The 23,971-nt window shown below is 36.6% G+C and overlaps 1 protein-coding gene across 1 annotated transcript in view; it reads right to left on the bottom strand.

Moving 5' to 3' along the window:
• Nucleotides 1-2,592: 2,592 nt before the first annotated feature.
• ELMOD1 (ELMO domain containing 1) overlaps nt 2,593-23,971 on the bottom strand; it is a 44,203-nt gene continuing 22,824 nt past the window's right edge. Inside the window, exons 5-10 of the mRNA XM_068989035.1 lie at nt 22,457-22,590; nt 19,391-19,459; nt 18,881-18,904; nt 15,950-16,000; nt 14,724-14,857; nt 2,593-2,765 (exon numbers count right to left, since the gene is read on the bottom strand). Coding sequence (XP_068845136.1) covers nt 2,593-2,765; nt 14,724-14,857; nt 15,950-16,000; nt 18,881-18,904; nt 19,391-19,459; nt 22,457-22,590 — 585 coding nt within the window. The remainder of the gene's footprint in view (nt 2,766-14,723; nt 14,858-15,949; nt 16,001-18,880; nt 18,905-19,390; nt 19,460-22,456; nt 22,591-23,971) is intronic.

Here is a 23,971-nt window from a genome sequence, read left to right as displayed (position 1 = left end):
TATCAATAACCTCAGATATGCAGATGATAACCCTATGGCAGAAAGCAAAGAGGAACTAAAGAGCCTCTTGATGAAAGTGAAAGAGGAGAGTGAAAAAGCTGGCTTAAAACTCAACATTCAGAAAACTAAGACCATTGCTCCTTGGAAGAAAAGTTATGACCAACCTAGATAGTATATTCAAAAGCAAAGACATTACTTTACTGACAAAGGTCTGCCTAGTCAAAGCTATGGTTTTTCCAGTAGTCATATATGGATGTGAGAGTTGAACTATAAAGCAAGCTGAGCACCAAAGAATTGATGCTTCTGAACTGTGGTGTTGGAGAAGACTGTTGAGAGTCCCTTGGACTGCAAGGAGATCAAACCAGTCAATCCTAAAGGAAATCAGTCCTGAGCATTCTTTGGAAGGACTGATGCTGAAGCTGAAACTCCAATACTTTGGCCACCTGATGCAAGAACTAACTCACTGGAAAAGACCCTTGATGCAGAGAATGATTGAAGGCAGGAGCAGAAGGGCATGACAGAGGATAAGATGGTTGGATGGCATCACTGACTTGATGGACATAAGTTTCAGCAAGCTCTGGGAATTGGTGATGGATAGAGAAGCCTGGCATGCTGCAATCTGTGTTGTTGCAAAGAGTCACACATGACTGATCGACTGAACTGAACTGATCTCTGCCTTACAGAAGAGACATGAGCTAGTTAAATACCACACATTATCAAACCATGTTAGTGACACATGACTCTACTGGATAGGAAGAGACAATGCATATATGTGGCTTACAAAGGCGTGAAAATAGAATAACACCTTCATATATAACAGTGTCAGCTATGGTGGAAACTCAGGGCTCCCAAAACAGGTCATTTACCAGGTTTACAAATTCTCACTTATTCTGAAGAGGAATATATATTCCTGTCACTACTCATGGTATGTGTCATGCATTAAATCAACTCCTTCCCTTCCCCATTCTAAGAAAAGGCACAAAGGTATATAAGATGCCATGCAAAATCCTGCCACCTGGCATGCAGCTGAAAGGGAAAGGACAGCAAAATCCTAGAGGCGCTAGAATGGACTTGGAAACAACAGGCACCTTAATATCTTCTATATCAGCTAACAATAGAGAAATCAGGCTTTAAAGGAAGTTGCAAAGAAAAAGCTGGATCTTATTCATTCATTAAAGGAATATCAGTCCTCAAGGTTAGTTAAATAAAAGCAATCTCTCAGACATAACACACTGTAATTCATACCTGGTTACTCTGAACAATGGCATGATTTATATTTAGCTCCAGGTTGTCAGTCTTTGACATTCTACCCACCCGCATATTTGCATATTCAGAAGGTGTACAAACACAAAAATATTAAAATGAAATCCACTATACATTATAGTAGAATGACATGTAATTTATTCATAACTGAGTTAGGCCATACTCAAAATTCACTTAAATAAGCAAATGATTATGCAAACGTCTAATAATACTAAAATTGATAGTCAGAGGTATAAAATACCATGGGGATGAAATGCCATGGTAAATACTATTCAACAGACTATAATCATAATTCTGAACTAAATCATGGTTTTTAGAATGACTTTAAGCAGTTTCGAAATGATTTGATTTTGTTTCCCTGCCAAGCAATTTACTTCTTCCACTGATAAAAGACAGGGCCATTAGTTTCATAAGTCAGGTTCTTCTCTTGCAACACAGTTTCTTGCAAAAAAATTTTTTAATATTACTTTTTGACATAGACAACAAACCAGCCAGCACTCAGTGCCCCAAGCAAAGATGCTTGGATCAGAACAGGGCCTGGGTTTAACTCTGAGTTCAGCAAGAGGCAGGCAGTGAAAAAGCTTTTGCAGCATTTGCAGTATGCGTACTTCTTTTCTGAGGCTGAAGCATCATAAACATATTTAGGCATCCAAGCCAGTAAAATTATGAGAATAAAATAATACGATGTCCAGATGACAATGCCACAATTACAACTAGGGGTAAATTACAGTATAATTCTGTAGTGCTTCAGACAAAAACAACACCTACCTAAATTTGCTGCTTGTAAGCCTTGTTACATTTTCATGAGGTGCAGTGGTGTTTGTAATAATGATTTATCTTATCATGTGTCTGTTTGTATCATTTTAAATTCTTATACTTTATTGGAATGAGGTCCAAGCATGAACCTGGTCTGAAGAGCTAGCAGCTGTAGTCACAAAACATATCAATAAATTAAAAGGCTTTCACAGAACAAAATTCAGCTAAATCTTTTACATATAAAATACAGCTAGAGAAATACAATTCTTCAATGCTAAATTATGAGTGAGAGGAAGACAATTTAAAAAAATAGAAAACTCTCTCCATACTGGGTGTCAAGGCAAGATGTAACACTGCATGATGCCACAATATGAGCAGTCACTGGATGACAGATACTCCAGACATTGTGGTATCTGGGGATCTGGTAATTATGACCAAGATATGAAAACACTGTAACAAAAGGCATGCATACAATCACTGAGTGCATTCAGTGCATGAGCTGGGACCTAAGCAGAGATCTAACACAATAATGAGGCAGTGTTCCGGGCTATCCATTAAAACAAGTGTGGGTGACTACATGTTGATTAAACCTTCTGAGGCAGCAAAGTGCGGGCACAATGCCATGTCTGGATTCTGCAGCTGTTTTATGATCCTCTTGCGGAATTTCTCTCGCACACGATTAAATTCCATTATGTCCATAGGGTCCTCTTCAATCCAAAACTTATGAAACTCGTGCATCAAATAACCTGTTAGAGATAAGACAAATGACAAGAATGCAAGAGGAAAAAAAAATCCTTAATCTTATTCAAAATCACCCTGAATGCTGAAAGAGATGTCAAACCAAGTATCGGCAACTATGGAGTGCAAATGCAATAAATACTACTGTTTCATCTGTTAAGAAACGAATCGCCAGTCTAGGTTTGATGCAGGATACAGGATGCTTGGGGCTGGTGCACTGGGATGACCCAGAGGGATGGTATGGGGAGGGAGATGGGAGGGGGGTTCAGGACTGGGAACACGTGTACACCCGTGGCGGATTCATGTTGAAGTATGGCAAAACCAATACAATATTGTAAAGTAAAAAAAAAATATATTCTTTAAAACTAGTGCAAGTAGAAGCTACCAATCTACAAGATTTTTGCACTTGGTCCCAGAATTATTCTCACTCTTCTAGAGCTGCTGCTAAGTCGCTTCAGTCATGTCTGACTCTGTGTGACCCCACAGACGGCAGCCCACCAGGCTCCTCTGTCCCTGGGATTCTCCAGGCAAGAATATTGGAAAAATCAATTCTGCCATTTCTAGAATATGAATAACATCTGGAACATATTCTGAAAGGTAGACAGTAACTACTTCATTCTTCCCCTCCTAGTTAAATTAACATAATGGTCTGATTTTTCAAAGTACTCCACTCAGCCTTTTTTCTCTTGAAATTTGATTTGAATAAAGTTTTAAATTACCCTGACAAGTCAAGCAATTGCATTTTGACTATTATCAGACAATGAAAACTATAAATCAACTCTGAATAATACAGACTGATCATTAAACTACATGAAATTGTTAATAAGACACTTTTGCTTTGAACCATAATTTCATATTCAAATCTTTTTGTCTCAAAAACGTTGTCTAGGTCGGGGACATTTTGGAATAAATGCTAAGTATTTGATATGAGAACCTACTTACTGTATTTTGCTTCCCAACTGTGACCTCCTTCTACCACATTTAAAACTGAAAGGTGAATCAGTTCAGCTCCGTTACTCAGTAGTGTCCAACTCTTTGCAACCCCATGGACTGCATATGTCAGGCTTCCCTGTCCATCACCAACTCCTGGAGCTTGCTCAAACTCATGTCCATTGAGTCAGTGATGCCATTCAACCAGCTCCTCCTCTGTCATTCCCTTTTCCTCCTGTCTTCAATCTTTCCCAGCATCAGGGTCTTTTCAAATGATTCAGTTCTTCATATCAGGTGGCCAAAGTATTGGAGTTTTAGCTTTGGCATCAGTCCTTCCATTGAATATTCAGGGCTGATTTCCTTTAGAACTGACTGGTTTGATCTCATTGCAGTCCGAGGGACTCTCAACAGTCTTCTCTAACACCACAGTTCAGAAGCATCAATTCTTCAGTGCTCAGCTTTCTTTATGGTCCAACTCTCACATCCATACATGACTAGTGGAAAAACCAGAGCTTTGACTAAACAGACCTTTGTTGACAAAGTAATGTCTCTGCTTTTTAATATGCAGTCTAGGTTGGTCATAGCTTTTCTTCCAAGGAGCAAATGTCTTTTAATTTCATGGCTACAGTCACCGTCCACACTGATTTTGGAGCCCAAAATAAAGTCTGTCACTGCTTCCATTGTTTCCCCATCTATTTCCCATTAAGTAATGGGACCAGATGCCATTATCTTCGTTTTCTGAATGTTGAGCTTTAAGCCAACTTTTTCACTTTCCTCTTTCACTTTCATCAAGAGGCTCTTTAGTTCTTCTTCATTTTCTACCTTAAGGGTGGTATCATCTGCATATCTTAGGTTATTGATATTTCTTCTGGCTATCTTGATTCCATCTTGTGTTTCATCTAGTCCAGCATTTCGCCTGATGTACTCTGCATATAAGTTAAATAAGCAGGGTGACAATATACAGCCTTGACGTACTCCTTTTCCTGTTTGGAACCTGTTTTTTCATGTCCAGTTCTAACTGTTGCTTCTTGACCTACACACAGATTTTGCAGGAGGCAGGTCAGGTGGTCTGGTATTCCCATCTCTTGAAAAATTTTCCAGTTTGTTGTGATCCACACAGTCAAAGGCTTTGGCATAGTTAATAAAGCAGAAGCAGATGTTTTTCTGGAACTCTCTTGCTTTTTTGATGTTCCAACAGATGTTGGCAATTTGATCTCTGGTTCCTCTGCCTTTTCTAAATCCAGCTTGAACATCTGGAAGTTCATGGTTCACATACTGTTGAAGCCTAGCTTGGAGAATTTTGAGCATTACTTTGCTAGCCTGTGAGATGAGTGCAATTGTGCAGTAGTTTGAACACTCTTTTGCATTGCCTTTCTTTGGGATTGGAATGAAAACTGACCTTTTCCAGTCCTGTGGCCACTGCTGAGTTTTCCAAATTTGCTGGCATATTAAGTTCAGCACTTCCATAGCATCATCTTTCAGGATTTAAAATAGCTCAACTGGAATACCATTGCCTCCACTAGCTTTGCTTTATTTACCACTGTTGACAATAAACAGGCACTGTGAAAAATTCTTTAATGAGGAATTCACTTTTCCACAATGTGAATTTCACTCACTCTAAATGTTATCTAAGACAGCACAGGGTTTTAGAAGAATACAAATCCATTGGTTTCACAATTTTTCTACCTTACATGCAACTATAGGAAAACATTTTGAAAGGTTTAAGTGACTAGAATAAGAGTTGAAGGTGGAGGGGTTGTTAATAATCTAACACCATTCTCCTTCCTCTCAAGGCTACAAAAGTCAAGCTGTAAATCTTGAAAACTGATTCCCTGGAACTTTCTTTCTCTATTACATCAGAAAAATAATTAGACACCGTGACATTATTCTAATCAAAATGTGAAAATGGTGGCTTAGCTTCCAGGGTACATATCATGATCGTAAAACTTCACTCATTTATATAACATTACTGAGTGTTCACAAACCCATTTGGCTTACTGATTGGTTGGCTCATCTGCTAATTAACAAACATGTAACAGATACAAGGAAATGGTAGAGCTCCATGCTCCTCAACTCTCAGTTTTTTGGAGGGACCAAGGCAGAAAATTTCAGATAATGATTTGTTAGCTAAGGAAGCTAACATGACATGGAGAGCAGAGGAAGGAAAGAGAAGCCAGTCTCTTTTAATTGCTTACAGTTTTATTGCTTACAGTCTCTTATTTAATTCTCACAACAGCCTTATAGAATAGGAAATACAGATAAGTCTACATTTTACAGATGAGGACAGTGGGTTTAAACAGATACCTGAATGGTGTACAATCACACAATTATAGCTGGAAGCTAGGACATGAAATAAACTGCCTTTTCCAGTGGACTTGCTTCTTCTGGTTATTATTCCTGTGTATAGTTCCTTCTTTTGAAGGTCAAAGAAAAGCTAATTCTTTTTTTTTCTTCTGGCCATTGTACTTCCTTCTGCTCACTCCACCTAATCTCATTTCATTTCAATGCAGCTGCACGTTCAGTGGAGCTTTAGATCGAATGTAATTCTTACAGCACATTGACGTAGCAGCGCAGTCAGTGCTCACTGAGTAATACTGTAAAGTCTAAATAACAGAGCTCTTATATATTCTTTCACCTAGATGAAATGCCTGTTTGGAATACAAACATGCCTTTCCAACCCAGGACTGCAGCAAATTTGTTGTTGCCTGACTGTGTCCTGGTTTTGCTTCACTGCATTTGATTAGTACACAACAGAAACATACATAAGGACACAGGAAACTGCAAGAATATTAAAGAGGAGATGTGCAAAACTGATTACATTTGATAGAGGAATAAAAAATCCAGGGCACAGTTAGCTTCTTCTAAAGAGGCCTAGTCTCTCTATTATAGGAGTAAATATAATCACCTAGTTGTCAAAGTAAGAGTTGTAATCACAAATACAAGGGACTTCCACTTTCCATTAATAAGTCATTAAAATGTTAGTATTTCAAAATTTGCTTTTTTATTCGAGTCGTACATATTTTTGCTGTTCAGTTGCTAAGTTGTGTTTGACTCTCTGTGACCCCAAGGACTGTAGCATGCCAGGCTTCCCTGTCCTTCACTATCTCTCAGAGTCTGCATAAATTCATGTCTACTGAGTTCTGATACTATCCAACCATCTCATCCTCTGTTGCTCTTCTCCTCCTACTCTCAATCTTTCCCAGTATCAGGGTCTTTTCCAGTGAACTGGCTCTTCACATAGGTGGCCAAAGTACTGGAGCTTCAGCTTTATCACCAGTCCTTCCAATGAATATTCAGAATTGATTTCCTTTAGGATTGACTGGTTCGCCTCCTTGGTGTCCAATGGACTCTCAAGAGTCTTTTTCTCCAGCACCACAATTCAAAAGCATCAATTTTTTTGGCATTCAGTCTTCTTTATGGTCCAATTCTCACATCCCTGTATGTCTACTGGAAAAATCACAGCTTTGACTCTATGGATCTTTGTCAGCAAAGTGATGTCTCTGCTTTTTAATACACTGTCTAGGTTTGTCATTGCTTTTCTTCCAAGGAGCAAGCATCTTTTAATTTTGTGGCTACAGTCACCATCTTCAGTGATTCTACAACTCAAGAAGATAAAATCTGCCCTGTTACCACTTTTTCCCCATCTATTTACATGAAAGCATGGGACCAGATGTCATGATCTTAGTTTTTTGAATGCTGAGTCTGAAGCCAGTTTTTTCACTCTCCTCTTTCACCCTCATCAAGAGACACTTTTTAGTTCCTCTTCACTTTCTGCCATTAGAGTAATATCATCTGGATATCTGAGGTTGTCAATAATTCTCCTGGCAATCTTGATCTCAGCTTGTGGGTCTTCCAGCCTGGCGTTTTGCATGGTGTACTCTGCACAGAAGTTAAATAAGCAGGGTGACAATATCAATATGCAGCCTTGACCTACTCCTTTCCCAATCTGGAACCAGTCTACTGTTCCCTGTCCAGTTTTAACTGTTGCTTCTTGACCTACATACAGGTTTTTCAGGAGGCAGGTAAGATGGTCTGGTATTCCAATCTCTGACGAATTTTCCACAGTTTGTTGTGATCCACAGTCAAAAGCTTTAGCATAGTCAATGAACTTATTGATGTACAGCTGATTTACAATGTTGTATTAGTTTCAGGTGTACAGCAAAATAATTCAGTTATACATATGTATACCTATTCTTTTTCATATTCTTTCTCTTTTTGGTTATTACAACATATTCAGTATACTTTTGTGCTATACAGTAGGTCCTTCTTAGTTAACTATTTTATGTATAGTGTGTATATGTAAATCCCACCCTCCTAATTTAACCTCTCCCTCTTTCCCCTTTGGTAGCCATAGTTTGTTTTCCATTTATGTGGGTCAGTCTATCTTTTGTTGTTGTTGTTGTTGTTAAGTTCATTTGTATTTTTTTCAGATTTCACATAAAAGCAATATCATATGATATTTGTCTTTGCCTGGTTTACTTCATTTAGTAGGATAATCTCTAGGTCCATCCATGCTGCTATAATTGGCATTATTTCATTCTTTTTTTATGTCTGAGTATATTGTATTGTATATCTATCTATCTGTCTATATCATATCTTCTTTATCCATTCATCTGTTGATGGACATTTAGGTTGCTTCCATTCCTTGGCTACTGTAAATAATGCTGCAATGAACACTGGCATGCATGTATCCTTTTGAATTATAGTCTTCTCTGGATATATGCCCAAGAATGAGACTGCTGTTCTTTCTTTTTTTTTTTTTTTTTTAAGGAACCTCTACACTGTTCTCCATAGTAGCTGTATCAATTTACATTCTCACCAACAATGTAGGAGGGTTCCCTTTGCTCCATGCCCTCTCCAGCATTTATTATTTGTAGACTTTTCTATGATGGCCATTCTGACCAGAGTGAGGTGAAATCTTATTGTAGTTTTGATTTATATTTCTCTAATAATTAGTGATGCTGTTGTTTAGTCACTAAGTCATGTCCAACTCTTTTTCAACCATGTGGACTAGCCCGCCAGGATCCTCTGTTCATGGGACTTCCCAGACAAGAACACTGGAGTGGGTTGCCATTTCTTCCTCCAGAGGATCTTCCCAATCCAGGGATCTAACTTCCAACTCCTGCATTTGCAGCCAGATTCTTTACCACTGAGCCACCAGGGAAGCCCCAATAATTAATGATGAAAGTGAAAGTGAAAGTCACTTAGTTGTGTCTGACTCTTTGAGACCCCATGGGCTATAGAGTCCATGGAATTCTCCAGGCCAGAATACTGGAGTGGGGAGCCTTTCCCTTCTCCAGGGGATCTTCCCAACCCAGGGATCGAACCCAGGTCTCCTGCACTTTACCACCTGAGCCACAAGGGAAGCCCAATTAATGATGATGAGCATCAAACTATACATAGAGTCAAATAGTTTAATAAGTTTTGTTACAAAACACAAACAAAACCTCAGAAATCCTGCCTATCCTAATTCTTGGTTCCTTAAATAAACATTTCAATTCATTCAGTTGATTCTTTGATTATTGACTTCCATAGCTCTAAATAACATATTTTCCATTGCTTGATTTTTTTACTTCCTTCATTTTGAAGATTCTCTTCTCTTTCCTTATAGATCTCCTGCTTTCTGGACCCCACTTATTCCTGTAAGGATTACTCTCTTGTTTCCTGGAAACACATCCTTCAAGAACTTTCTTATAAAGATACAAAAAAGTAAAATGTTTAAGACCTCGCACCTAAAAAATGTGTTTATTTTATTCCCACATTTAACTAGTAAGTTAGACTGGTTATAGAATTCTAAATTGGAAACTATATTCCCTTAGATTTTAAATAACATTCTCAAATGTTTGAAGACGTTATTATACCATCTTCTAGGCTAAAATGTTGCTGTTGAGAAGTCCAGTGCCATCTTAATTCTCAATTCTTTATGTGACAGACTTGGAAATATTTAGAATCATTTCCTCCCTAAGTCATAAAATTTCACAATGATATGGACCAGAGTGTGAATCCATTTTAATCTATTACACTAGTTCTTACTAGCTGAAATATGAAAAGTCATCCTTCAGTTGTGAATATTTTCTTGATGTATCACTTTGACTCATTCCCCTTAGTTTCACTGTTCTTTTTCTGACCCTTCTATTATAGACATCTAAGAATGGTCCTTTCAAACCTTTCTTTTCTGTTTTCCATCTATATTTCTTCTACTTTCTGGAAGAGTTTCTAGCTTTATCTTCTAATTTTCCCTCAAGGTTTCATTTATATAATCTGATTTTTAATTTCTAAGAGTACTCTTTTGTTCTCTTGAGTGCTCATTCTATGGCACCTTGTTCATGTTTCACAGTAGCAATTCTTCTCTTTATCTTCTGGGGGCAATAATGATACATATTTCTAAAGTTTTCTTCTCTCTGCATTGTTTCTATTTCTTTAGAGTGGCTTTATTTCTGCCTGCTTTAGACTCTCTTTCATGCTTGAGGCTTTCCTTACTGTTTTTGCTATCTAGGGCTACACTCAATATGCCAGCAAATTTGAAAATTAAGCAGTGGCCAAAAGACTGGAAAGGTCAGTTTTCATTCCAATCCCAAAGAAAGGCAATGCCAAAAAATTTTCAAAAAGTGTACAATTGCACTCATCTCACAGACTAGCAAAGTAATGCTCAAAATTCTCCAAGCCAGGCTTCAACAGTATGTGAACTGTGAACTTCCAGAATTTCAAGCTGGATTTAGAAAATGCAGAGGAACCAGAGATCAACTTGCCAACATCCACTGGATCATTAAAAAAGCAAGAGAGTTCCAGAAAAACATCTGCTTCTGCTTTATTGACTACGCCAAAGCCATTGACTGTGTGCATCACAACAACTGTGGAAAATTCTGCAAGAGATGGGACTACCAGACCACCTGACCTGCCTCCTGCAAAATCTGTATGCAGGTCAAGAAGCAACAGTTAGACCCAGACATGGAAAAACAGACTGGTTTCAAATCAGGAAAGGAGTACGTTAAGGCTGTATATTGTCACCCTGCTTATTTAACTTATATGCAGAACACATCATGTGAAATGCTTAGCTGGATGAATCACAAGCTGGAATCAAGATTGCTGGGAGAAATAACATTAACCTCAGATATGCAGATGACACCACCCTTTTATGGAAGAAAGCAAAGAGGAACTAAAGAGTCTCTTGGTGAAAGTTAAAGAAGAGAGTGAAAAAGTTGGCTTAAAACTCAGCATTCAAAAAACGAAGATCACGGCATCTGGTCCCATCACTTCATGGCAAGTAGATGGGGAAACAGTGGAAACAGTGACAGACTTTATTTTTTGGGCTCCAAAATCACTGCAGATGGTGACTGCAGCAGTGAAATTAAATGACACTTCCTCCCTGGAAGAAAAGCCAAAAACAACCTGGACAGCATATTAAAAAGCAGAGACATTACTTTACCAACAAATTTCTGTCTAGTCAAAGCTCTGGTTTTTCCACTAGTCATGTATGGATGTGAGAGTTTGACCATAGAGTAAGCTGAGCGCCAAAGAATTGGTGTTTTTGAACTGTGGTGTTGGAGAAGATTCTTGAGAGTCCCTTGGACGGCAAAGAGATCAAACCAGTCAATCCTAAAGGAAATCAGTCCTGAATATCACTGGAAGGACTGATGCTGAAGCTGAAACTCCAATACTTTCGCCACCTGAGGCGAAGAGCTGACTCATTGGAAAAGACTCTGATGCTCGGAAAGATTGAAGGCAGGAGGGGAAGGGGACGATAGAGGATGAGATGGTTGGATGACATCACCAATTCAATGGACATAAGTTTAATGTGCTCTGGGAGTTGGAGATGGACCGGGAAGTCCATGGGCTCTTAAAAGTCCATGGGGTCGCAAAAAATTGGACATGACTGAGCAACTGCACTGACTGATTGATAAGAGGGATGGATCCACAATGCCTGGAGTCTCAAATGGGAAGATCTGAAGGTTGGGGGAGGTGACTTGACAGCTGGTGGCAGGAATCATTTGGAGGCATATTCACTCACGTGTCTAGTAGTGGATGCTGACTATCCATTGAGACCTCCTCTGAGGCTGTCAATCTTGATTGCTACATATGGCTCCTCTGTGTGTCCTGGATTTCCTCACAACACAAAGGAATCAGATCCCTTAAATGGTGGTTCATGCTTCCAAAGGCAGCTCAATCCCTGACCTCCAGATCAAAACTTTTTTTCTTTAAAAAAATTATTTTATTGATATATAGTTGTGTTACAATGTTTTGTTAATTTCTTCTGCACAGTAAAGTGACTCAGTTATACATATATGAACATTCTTTACAATATTCTTTTCCAATATGGTTTATCATAGAATATTGAATATAGTTCCCCAGGATATACAGTAAGACCTTGTTGTTTATCATTCTATATATAACAGTTTGCATCTGCTAACTCTAACCTCATTCCATCCCTTCTCCAATCTCCTGTTCCGTGGCAACCACACATCTGTTCTCTACCTCCATGGGTTTGTTTTTGTTTCATAGATAGGTTCATTTGTGTCATAATTTAGATTCTACATATAAGTGATATCCTGTGGTATTTGTCTTTCTCTTTCTGACTTACTTCACTTAGTATGATAATCTCTAGTTGCATTCACTACAAATGGCATTATTTCATTCTTTTTTATGGCAGAGTAGTATGGTATTCCATTGTATATATGTACCACATCTTCTTTACCCACAAATGAAAGCCTTTCCTAAAGTAGTGCTAGAAGTCACATAGTATGAATTCTGCTTATTTACTGGTCAGGTCAGTTGGGCTGGGATGACAGGAATGCAAAAACCCTACTTCCTAACAGAAGAAGTATCAAAGAATTTGAGGACATGTTTTTAAGCATCTAACTCAAATATATGATAATAACTTGGCTCTCTGTAGTGTATTTTACTAAATAAAAAGACAATTGGAATAAAAGTTAATTGGAAGCTCTAAGCACTAGGTAGGGTTTGCTGATAGTGAGCATGACTGTAGAGTGATATTGCTAGGCTGTTTCATGGGGCAGACCCGGAGGTCAGCGTTTTCAGCTATTTTCTCTTGGGATGTTCAGATCTCAGAGAAGGCCTTTGTCAATCTCTTGACTGGCTGCCAAAGTGATAGGAACTGAGTAGGAGAAGGAGCCTGGGTCTCAGTCTTCATCATCACTTTCAGTATGGTTCGCCATTAACTGTATCTGATTCTCATCAGACCAGAAACCCTTTATTTTTCTCTCTCTGGAAAGTAACCAGCCTTTGCTGAGGAGGGGGCAGGACAGCAGCTGTCTCTTGGAAAACGGGATTTAGGCCTCTAAGAGATTCTTAACATATTTTCAAGCAAACTTGCCAGTTTTGGTCTTATGTTAACCCTCATTTCTGAGATATTTAATGCTGCCAATTCTTGAACCTTTTGAAGAGTCTTGTGGAATAAATCAGGTTGCTTCTTACTTTCCATGCCACCTGTTAGGGATCTGCTTTCTTAAGGCCACTAACTCATTCACCACTTAATCTGTTTTCCAGCTTTCAAAATGAGATTTTCTTGTCTTGTTTCTGATTTTTATCTTTGTGGGTTTATGCTTTCTTTCATTTCAGTTCAGTTCAGTTCACTTCAGTCACTCAGTTGTGTCCGACTTTTTGCAACCCCATGAACTGCAGCATGCCAGCCCTCCCTGCCCATCACCAACTCCGGGAGCCTACTCATACCCATGTCCACTGAGTTGATGATGCCATCCAACCATCTCATCCTCTGCCTTAGGATTTTCCTAAGAACTTTCTATGGAGTGGAATTTCAGAAGGGAGTGTAATACATACACTAATTATGTCATCTTTAACTGGATGTCCTGATTAGGCAGATATAAAAGATGATAGAATCCTAGATAATATAAGCATTATTAATTTAGGAATTTAAATAAAATAAATATCTGTTAACTTTTGACTTTATCACATTTTAAAAATGAACCAAGGAACAACACTTTCCTGCGGTAGATTTGGGGTGGAATAATGGGGTCTTAACCATAATTAGAAAGAGTGCAGATCTGGTTGCCAACTTAACAGCAGAAAACAAAAAAAAGCTAAAAAAAGACGGAAGGAGAAGAACTTTGACATTTTCTTGCTAAAAAAGCTTAAGTACAGGCCCTCAGTGCAATAAGCAATGTTCAAATGGACAGGAGCCTGGCATGCTCATGGGGTCACAAAGAGCTGGACACGACTTGGCGACTGAACAACAAACTACAAAATAACTTATAAGGCATTTCTTCTATAAATTGCTTAGGGTTACTTGATGATTTGGCAGATTATCTTTCTATGTTCCTCCAAACCAGTTAACGTCTGGCCTGCAAAGATAATAATGACACATAGCTACATTTTAAGATTCTGCTTTTAAAATTGGACAATAGCATCCCAGGACTCTACTAAACAGGCTTGATCTTTATCTTCTGAAACCTCAGCACAACTGCAACCTCAGGTTCAGGATCAACAATAATTCCCTCTATTAGTACCTACAGTTAGAAGGAACTGCAAACTCTACCCTCTGTAGCAACAGTAGTAGTAGCAGTAAAATTAATACCAACAACTCCACCACCATCTGTATCCCCCACTAAACCACCACCTCCTGTTTCTAACGTTCACGGAGCACTTTCTAATGTTCACTAGCTAATAAAAAAACATTTTATCTTCATCTCATTTTGCATCCATTTTATAGATGAGATGGCTGAGGTTTAGGGGAGGGTAGTAAATGTAGATCTGGAGTCAACTCAGGCTGTTTTCAAAGCCTGTACAGTTAAGTGTCATGCTGGATCAGAGGGAGAAAGACATCCATGATGTCTTTAAGTCAGATGGGAAGTTGATACATTGTTATTAGGCAAGAGGAGGGAAGGAGAAAAGATTCATGATGCCTGAAAGTATGTAGTTTTGAATGAGAAAACAAAATACAAACTAAAGGAGAAGTTCACGGCTCCAAAGCAACCAAATCACAAAGATCTCTCAGCTTCAGCCCTGGCCGAGAGCATTCTCTATAGAAGTCTATGTCAATAATTAAGCAACAAGACACTTACAGAATGTTTGCTGGAAGTGTGATAATGTTGGAGCTTCTGGAGCGATGTTGTAGAAATGAGTTTTTAGAGCTCCGCTCACCAGTAGATTATATGCCAGATCAGTTATATTGATGCCTACAATTGCAAACGAGTACCTGTAAAATACAAGCCACAACACTAACTGTGTGTCACATATAGGAAGTAAGCATCTCAAAAAAAATGGTAATTTGATTTTTACGTTACTATTAAATTATGAGAATGCCAGATTTCCCTTCCTCACAGTCTTATCAAAACTCTGAATCTTATTAATTAACAGAAAATTTTAACAATGTTTGCCAAGAGAATTGAGAGTTTATATGCTTTAACTTACTAACTCCATTCCCAAATATATGAGAAAAAACCAGAAAATGAAAAAGCTTTATATGCAATGATAGTCATTTATATGGCAAAGATATATAAATTATTCACATAGCCTAAAGAAGATGATTGGAGAAATAAGTTATGGTAATCTCATAGTATACTACAGCTAGTAAAACTATATTCCTAAAGATTTAAGCAGGATATAAAACAATATACAAGGAACAAGCCAAGTTTTATTATATACATTCAAATGTGAACAAAAATATTCTAAGAAATGCTACAAAATATTAGTATGGGTATATTAGAGTAACATGCTAGGGTGTTTCTGTTTACTTCTCTATATTTTTGAAATGTTCTATAATAAATCAAATATTACTTTTAAAAATTAGTATCTTAATACTCAGGGTATATTTTCTAGTTCATTTTCCACATGTCTATTCAAAATTAAGTCAAATGGAGTTCTGAAGTCTTCTCTGGTACTATAAATCCAGCACATAAAAAAGTTCTCTGTTCAGAAATATTTTTGGATGACATGAGGCATTATAAAAAATGTTCTAAAGTAAAATCTTAACTAATAGCCAGACACTTGACAGAAATCCTTAAAAGCAAACTAGCAAATACTATTCCAGATTATGATTTTTGAAAATCATTTCCATACAGTTATAACTTTCTAAACCTTATGACTAGAACACAGGCAAAGTAGTACCATACAATCATATAAGTAAATCCAAAAAAACATAAACAGGTCCTTTTCAAAACTGGATTATTTATTTCCATCAGGACAAGTGGATTTTCATCCTTGTCATTCTTTGCAGTGCTCTTAGGACATTTTTGTTCTGGTTCTGGCTCAGACTGACAACCTGTTATATAAGGAGTCCCACACTCACCCAATTGCTTTATCCATCCTTTTCTTCTCCCATTCTGCTTTGCTGAATTTGCTGAATAAATGAGTGAACAAATAAATAAATATGTAAGATTTGATCTCTAATTAGCACCTGTTCTCTTTTAATTTTTTTTAAAACTGTTGACTAGATGTGGGGATGTCTATAACTCAGTTAGCAAACACTAATCAATTTAAATGTTATTAACTAAAAAGTTATAATGCAATTTGTACAGAGCTCGGAAATGGAATTATTTAAAGCCATGGTACTTATCCCTATTCACTATAGTACAGTAATGAGAGACAGACCTAAAAGTCAACCATACTCTTTTATATCATCCATTAATTATCAAACAATACTTCCTCCATGAAACCTTGCCTGGTATCGCTCTCTCCTCTAGCAAGATGCTACCTCACCCTCTCATATTTCCCCACACTGCACTTTATCTGGTTTTCCCTCATGGTAATTATATTATTTAACCTTATTTGTGATGTCTTATACACACCAGATTCCAAATAAACATTCACTGATAGTGAAAAAAAGAAAGATGGAAAGAAAAAAAGGAGGGAGGGAGGGGAGAAGGGAAGGAGAGACACATAAGCTTTAAAAATTCTGTTTCTTCCTCTGGCTAAGCCGAGATAACTAACCCACAGCAGACACATTTTAACACATTGTTTATAATTAGAGCTTCCGAATAAGACTATCTGAAGAAATGGTACTATAATAAAGGCATTCTGAAAATACTAACTTGCATTCTATTAGTCTGTGTACTTTCTTATGCCCCTTCTCACCCACTTCCATACTGCCAACATCTTGTGGGCAGGAGCCACCTTGCACTCTTCTTTGTGGCCAATGTGACCTTCACTCAGTGTTCTACACTAAAAACTGCCGTTCGTCTTGGAACTAAATACAGTTTTAAAGTTAGAGTTATTACAAACATTTAGCTTCCATCTAAGTAAGAAAAAGAGTTCTTCATAAAACAATGCAAACACTACATCAAAAGACACACATGTTATACACAGCACAAGCCCACAAAAACATGATGCAAAACTGGTGTTTTACTGTAAGTACTTCTTTCTATTCTATAAATGACTGGCTCTAATTCAAAGTAACTGTCTTTAACTCATATTAAAATAAGCCACTTCTTTTTAAAGTGTAATTGCTAATTATCAGCCAAAGAGGCATCAGGAGATTTTTACCTTAAACAACTCATACCCAAACTAAAAAGAGTTAGGTGTGAAATTTAAGAAGTTTTGTATAAACAAATTTATAAGCAGCTCTTTTCAACAAAGCTTTATAAATACATAGTGTCTCTGTATTTTGTTAAATTAAATCCATCTGCATTGGAAATATCAGAAAAGACCAAATGACCTCCACTCATTTCAATACTTATAAGTAATGATACTCTATAGGATATCCCAGCCCAAACAGAAGGAATTCCTCTCTTCAGGAAACATACACACCACAAACAAGCACAAAAGCAAACTGTCAAAATTCTCCTCTTAAACTCCAATCTGCTTTTATCCCTCAAGTTACTTCAGGATAGGTCTTCACAAGAGCAACAATGTATAATGCTTGCTGAAGGGTAGACATGGAAAAACCTTCCTTAGTATTTCCTGGCTTCTCCCTGTTCAGCACCTGAAATATTCAGGGTCTGAAAGAATATAGGGTGATATCACAATGGGTTAATAAATATTTCTTTCAGACACTGGTGAAGGACAGTGGTGATTTCAAGATTTCTGATTTGTATTCAATGACATTTACCACCAGTCTGAAGTGGTTAATAGTTGAACTTCATCTACTCAATTTTATTTGTAGCTTGAGGGACAAAGGATTTGCATGCCCCTCCACCCCACACATTCTAGTCTCTTTTTAAATAAGCGTAAACACACAAACCCTTAATACTTCCTCTCTGATGGCCAATACGGGACATAAAATTATAAAGCTTTTCTTTCAGAATGGTTCATAGACAAAATTAATCCCTCTCCAATAGTTTATTAACAAATATTTTAAACATATTGCCACTTCCCAAGGACCATGAAGGATTCATGTCTTCTACCTAATGCTTCTCCACAGAATAACAGTGCACACAGACTCCTCAGCCAATTTTAATTATAGGGAGTTCAGAATCTCTACATTAACAGAAACACATAATTCAATGTAGTTAAAAAATTAAAATAGCTTGATTTTAGCCATGCAAAGTATGGAGAAAGAGTTAAGGGATATTAGTGTTTTTCTCAAAGTAAATAAAAAGTAAAGAAAATGAAAACTTAACCTTAAAAAAGATTATAATTATAAATTTGGGAAGTATAGTATAATTTAATGAATCTTAGCCATTGAAGCTACAGTCAGTATAATATAAGATAAGAGGGGAGCCCCAAAGTCAATCTATACCTCTCATAGATTCTGAGAGTGGTATGATAAAATTTGGGACTTATTTAGTAATCATGAACACTGACAAGGACTCTGTTAATGCTGAGGAGCAAAAAGTGATACAAAAATATGAATACATAATAGAAGAACTCCTTATAATAAGAGTGACTAAAGCATGTATATACTCTTCATAATAATACAATTAGAAACACATTAATAGAAGAGTTAATATGCTTTGTGCAACAAAATTCCCAAATAAACTATCCATCTCTTGGAGTAGATGGGATCAGAGATGTGTGGTAACGTGTTCAGCCTTTAGGTAACATTTCAAAATGTTTTTCCAATAGACACGGCTGTAGAAAGACTTTGACATTTTCTATCAGGTCAGTCTAATCTGATTTTTTCTTTACCAAAATGCAGGTCAAATGTAATGAACTATATTATATAAAATGTCGGGAAATGTTTGCTTTTAGAAATTTTTCATGAATTTATATTTCTTGAAAAATTATTACCCATACTTAGCCTCAAATAAAAGTGAGAAAAAGCAAAAGCAAAGAAAAATACCTTATTTCCTCTTTAGTGATATCCCTTAATGCAATCAGTTAAAAAAAATTTAGAAAGTTAAATGAAAACACAAACAATTTACAATCTAGAATTTTATTAAGAAAATAAAAGAGCCTCAGCAATTTCAGACTTTCTCACTTGGTCTCTGACTTCAGGACTTCCATTCTTCCCTCTGTTCCCCCTCTGTGGTCCCTTGTGTTTACCTCTTTCATACTCTGCTTTCTCCTTCTTCTTTGCCCATCTCCTCAATCTTCCCAGACACCAGAGATACTACTAATCCCTTCAGGTAAATACATCTTTGACTTGAACAGTGCCACTTTACATCCTAAAACCTGTAACAAGTCTGACATTTTAACCTTCCTATTCAGCATTTGTCAAAAGTGCTTGTTTGAAAGAGCTTTAAGCCTCACTTCTGGTGGGTTGACTCTCTTGAGAATTTCTTCAATAGAGCCAGAAGTTAATTCTACCTAATCTACAAAACCTAATTCACCTTTTATTTTTAATGATTACCTGCATTTGGGATGAAGAGAATCAGAGAGGACCTGCTGAGCGGCTGCAGCATCTCTTTCTGCAAAATACCTGCAGTTGGAGGGAAAAGAAAACCATAACTCCAGACCTTTTGAATACATTCATTTCAATCCAATTTGAGGCCATTTTGGATTCAGAGATGGATACCAACATAAGTGATATCACTTGTTTCAGCTCCTCCAGAGAATGAACAGCTTTTCATAACAAAATTTTCCAAATACAATGAGAATCTAATAGGGTAGTTGTAAAACCCACAAAGTTTTAGGAATGATTCCAGTAGGTTCGAAAACTTAATTATGAACTTTACCATTCCCCAGAGAGCCAAAGATATTCTTAATGAGGGTTATAGATTTTTTTGTTTGTTTTTAATATTATTTATTTTTTAACTGAAGGATAATTGCTTTACAGAAGAGGGTTACAGATTCTTAATAGGAAGGCAGGATGAGGCCCCTCAGAAGGCAGAAAGGGCCTGGATGAAGGCAACATGGTGAGAGGTTCTGACAGCCAAACAGCAGAGAAAGAAAGGATGAGACTAGATGAGGTTCAGTGTGTTTTCTTGGAGAATATTCTTGGGGTAAATTTTGGATGAAAATATCTTACAGAGCATAAAGATGTTGAAATTCTGTTTTGCGGGAAAAGGGGCAATGAATTTCCTAATAAATACAAAAAGCTTTCATACTCTCAAAAATACATCATAAAAGGTACTTCATAAAGACAATTATAAAATACAATTAAGTATAGCATATATTATTTGATTTGATGTGTATATAATTTCCTGAATATATCTAAAGGATAAAACAAGCTCTTAAATTTTCTTTCAAAAAGTTCAAAGACAGTCAGCAAATTTCATAAACATATCCATGATTATTAATGAAATTGAGTCTCTTCATACTTTTGTTGGTCATCTAGGTTTCTTCTTTTACAGCCTATCTGTTACTATTTCTTGGTACAGTATATCTAAAAATGCATTCAAATAAATAAGATAAATAAACCCTCAGAGCCTAATATACTGGAGATGGATCCTTTATCATGTATATCAATGTCAATCTTGGTTTTCATTTTATCTATGGTGGCTTATCTTACAGAAAGTTTCACTTTTAATGTTTGAGATCCATTGATTGCTCTTTTACAGCTTGTGCTTTTTTGGTTTTTGTCTTTAAGAGATCCCTCTTTACTCACATATTTCAAAGCTTTTCTCCTAAAAGTTGTAAATAGTTGTTTTTGACATTCAACTTGTAAACTGAGGTAAGGTAGATATTTATTTTTCAAATAGAAATGTCAACTGTCCCAGCTGTACTTATCAAAAGCTCATCCTTTACATACTTATTTGCAACCCCACCTTTACTTTTCTATTCATTCATACATTACATAATAATGTAACATTTAAAACACTTCATAAGAGAATGGGTGACTATTCAGATAAAGAACAAACTAGTGGTTACCAGTGAAGAGAGGGAGGAGGGACAAAATCAGAGTAAAGGAGTAAGAGATACAAACTGTTGGGTGTAAGATGAGCTATAAAGATGTATTTTAAAACATGGGGAAAGGAAGCAAAATTTTCTAATAACTGTAAATTGAATGTGACCTTTAAAATTGTATAAAATATTTACCATCTTAAAAAAAGGCATGGGTGATTATTAAACTTCCTAAATTTAAAATAAAAGCAAAGATCTAGGGGGAAAATCTGTGCTATTAAAAATGTCATTTTTTTCTTTTAAAAACATATCATTACCCTTCCTAAGAACAATCTACATTGACTCCTTTTTTCTTGAAAATGAATGGCTACAAATGACCTAATTTAAGCATGAAAAAAATAATGAGGGCAATTATTAAATCACATAAACATACAAAAACCAGGAGTTAAAATGATAATTTAAAAATATAAAGCCATAAAAAAAAAAAGAGTTTGATCACTAACAAAGGAACTAGGGCACCAACTCCTCCCTCTGAAAATTGGTAACTTATTTACTGGAGCAGCTATCCTGCCTGTATTTTAGAGAAACCAAACAACCATATTTAATAAAAGAAACTGTCTTTACAGAATTCCAGCCAGAAACTGTGGGAAGAATAAAAATTAGAGAAGCACTCTATGTGCAATTAATTAGTTCAGTGAAGATCACTGTTGGAAATGGTTAAATGGCTAGATGGCAATGAGCCATCAGGCTGTGATTCCTCTGATTCATCTCAGCATAAAACTGAGAGTGGGGATGCTACACTCTCAGCATGAACCTATTCGAATGTTTCCGAATCTCTCTTGTTTTCAAGAAATACCAGGGTGGGTACAAATGCAAACAGACAAATATAGACTGTGGGACATTTTATAGTACAGTAAAGTTGACCTAGATTCTTGCATGAGTTTAATGACATGATTGGGGGTGCAAAAGGAGAGGACAGAGGTGGAGAAATTGCTTGAATTAAAAAAGACCACAGAGACAATCATTAAGTGCAATGTATAGATTTACATGGAACTGGATTATGACAAACCAGCTATAAAAGACATTTGTGAGAGAACTAGGAAATTTGAATATGGTCAGGATATAGATAATACCAAGGAATCATTGTTAATTTTGTTAGGTGTAATAATTACATTGGGGTTAATGTAAGGTAATACTCATGTCTTCTAAAGCTACATATTGACATATGAGACTGAAACTACAAACAGTATAAGATTTTCATTAACATAATTCTACCAAAAAAAAAGTACCTCAAGTATTTCAAAATGTCAATAATTACTAAATCTGGATGATCAGTATAAAAGGGATTCTTTATAATCTTCCCTCTGTTTTTGTATACAACTGAAATTTTTCATAATAAAATAATTAAAATAAATTTGAGACTTGTTTAAAAGAATGCATGAAGTTTGCCACATAAAAAGAAGATGGTAGTAGTTTTTTAAATTTTATGAACCTGAGTTGAAGTCAGAGGACTTGAATGTTTACTTGGAGTCTTCTGGGAAGTGGCTGCTAGGACTAATAACTCAACTTTGATATTTCAATATAAGGAGGCCAGACATCACTTTAAAACTCAACCATTCTTCATTTTACTTACTGCAAATTGTACAGTCCCAAAAGTCCCATTCCTCGGAAATCTGTTTTAGGATCATCACCTTGGAAACCAATTTCACACCATTGCTTAGAAATCCGGGATTCCAGTGGAGTATTGGGCTTCAAGAATTTCCATAACTGAAGCCAAGGAGAAAATTAGCTTGTTAATATACACACATATAATACTATTTCGTACTGGCTAAAATTTAGTAAACTACACTATTAAGACAAACTTTGGAAATCTGAATATATGCAAGTATATTACAATTGCAGATCTGATTATCTTTCAATTATTTATGACAACAGCTCTCAAAGTATGATTGAAAGACTCCTTGAGGGAGCCTAAGATGTTGCCAGGAAGCCTGGGAAGTAAAAATTATTTTGTAATATAACTAAGAGGTTAGTTGTCTTTTCACTCTCATCTTCTCATAAAAATACAGTGAAATTTTCCAGAGGCTGAATGACATGTGATGATGTCATTGCTCTGAAGGCAATGGAATGTATACTTGTGTATATTTTAGTGTTTTTAATCTTTCTGTTTCAGTTCCTAGTCAATGATATGTTTATGTGTATATGTGTGTACACATACAATCTTCTACAAAAGTTTTTTTTGAATCTTCAAAAACATTTAAGAGAATAAAGGGAAGGGAATAAAAGGAATAATTTTGAGGTCATGCATTATTATTCAATCCTGGACGAGCCCAATTCCTTTGGGCTTCACTGGTAGCTTGGACAGTAAAGCATCTGCCTACAATGCGGGAGACCCAGGTTCAATCCCTGGGTCGGGAAGATCACCTGGAGAAGGAAATGGCAATCCGCTCCAGTATTCATGCCTGAAAATCCCATGGACTGAGGAGCCTGGTGGGCTACAGTCCATGGGGTCGCAAAGAGTCAGAAACGACTGAGTGACTTCTCTTCACTTCTTCTTCATAGCAAAACTATTAGCAGCACTGTTAACAAAAAGACTTGAGTTTCATTTCTCATCGATAACAGGGATGAGAATAAATAAGCATCATATAGTTGAATAAAGAAAGATGTTCTTGGACTAGAAGAATCAATATGTGAAAATGACTACACTACCCGAAGTAATCTACAGATTCAATGCAATCCCTATCAAATTACTAATGGCATTTTTTCACAGAACTAGAACAAAAAATTTCACTATTTGTATGGAAACACAAAAGATCCTGAACAACCAAAGCAACCCTGAGAAAGAAAAATAGAGCTACAGAAATCAACTTTCCTGAATTCAGACTATACTACGAAGCTAGTCATCAAGGACATATGGTAAACCCATGTACCTATGGGCACCTTAACTTTGACAAATGATGCAAGAATATACAATGGAGCAAAGACAGCCTCTTCAATAAGTGGTGCTCGGAAAACGGGACAGCTACACGTAAAAGAATGAAACTAGAATACCTTCTAACACCATACACAAAAATAAACCCAAAATGGGTTAAAGACTTACATATAAGGCCAGAAACTACAAAACTCTTAAGAGGAAAACATAGGCAGG

Source organism: Capricornis sumatraensis, chromosome 16 (assembly GCF_032405125.1).
Source record: "Capricornis sumatraensis isolate serow.1 chromosome 16, serow.2, whole genome shotgun sequence".
In the NCBI taxonomy this organism is placed as follows: Eukaryota; Metazoa; Chordata; class Mammalia; order Artiodactyla; family Bovidae; genus Capricornis; species Capricornis sumatraensis.
Note: the sequence above shows the minus strand (reverse complement) of the source record. Positions and strands in the feature narration are given on the sequence as shown.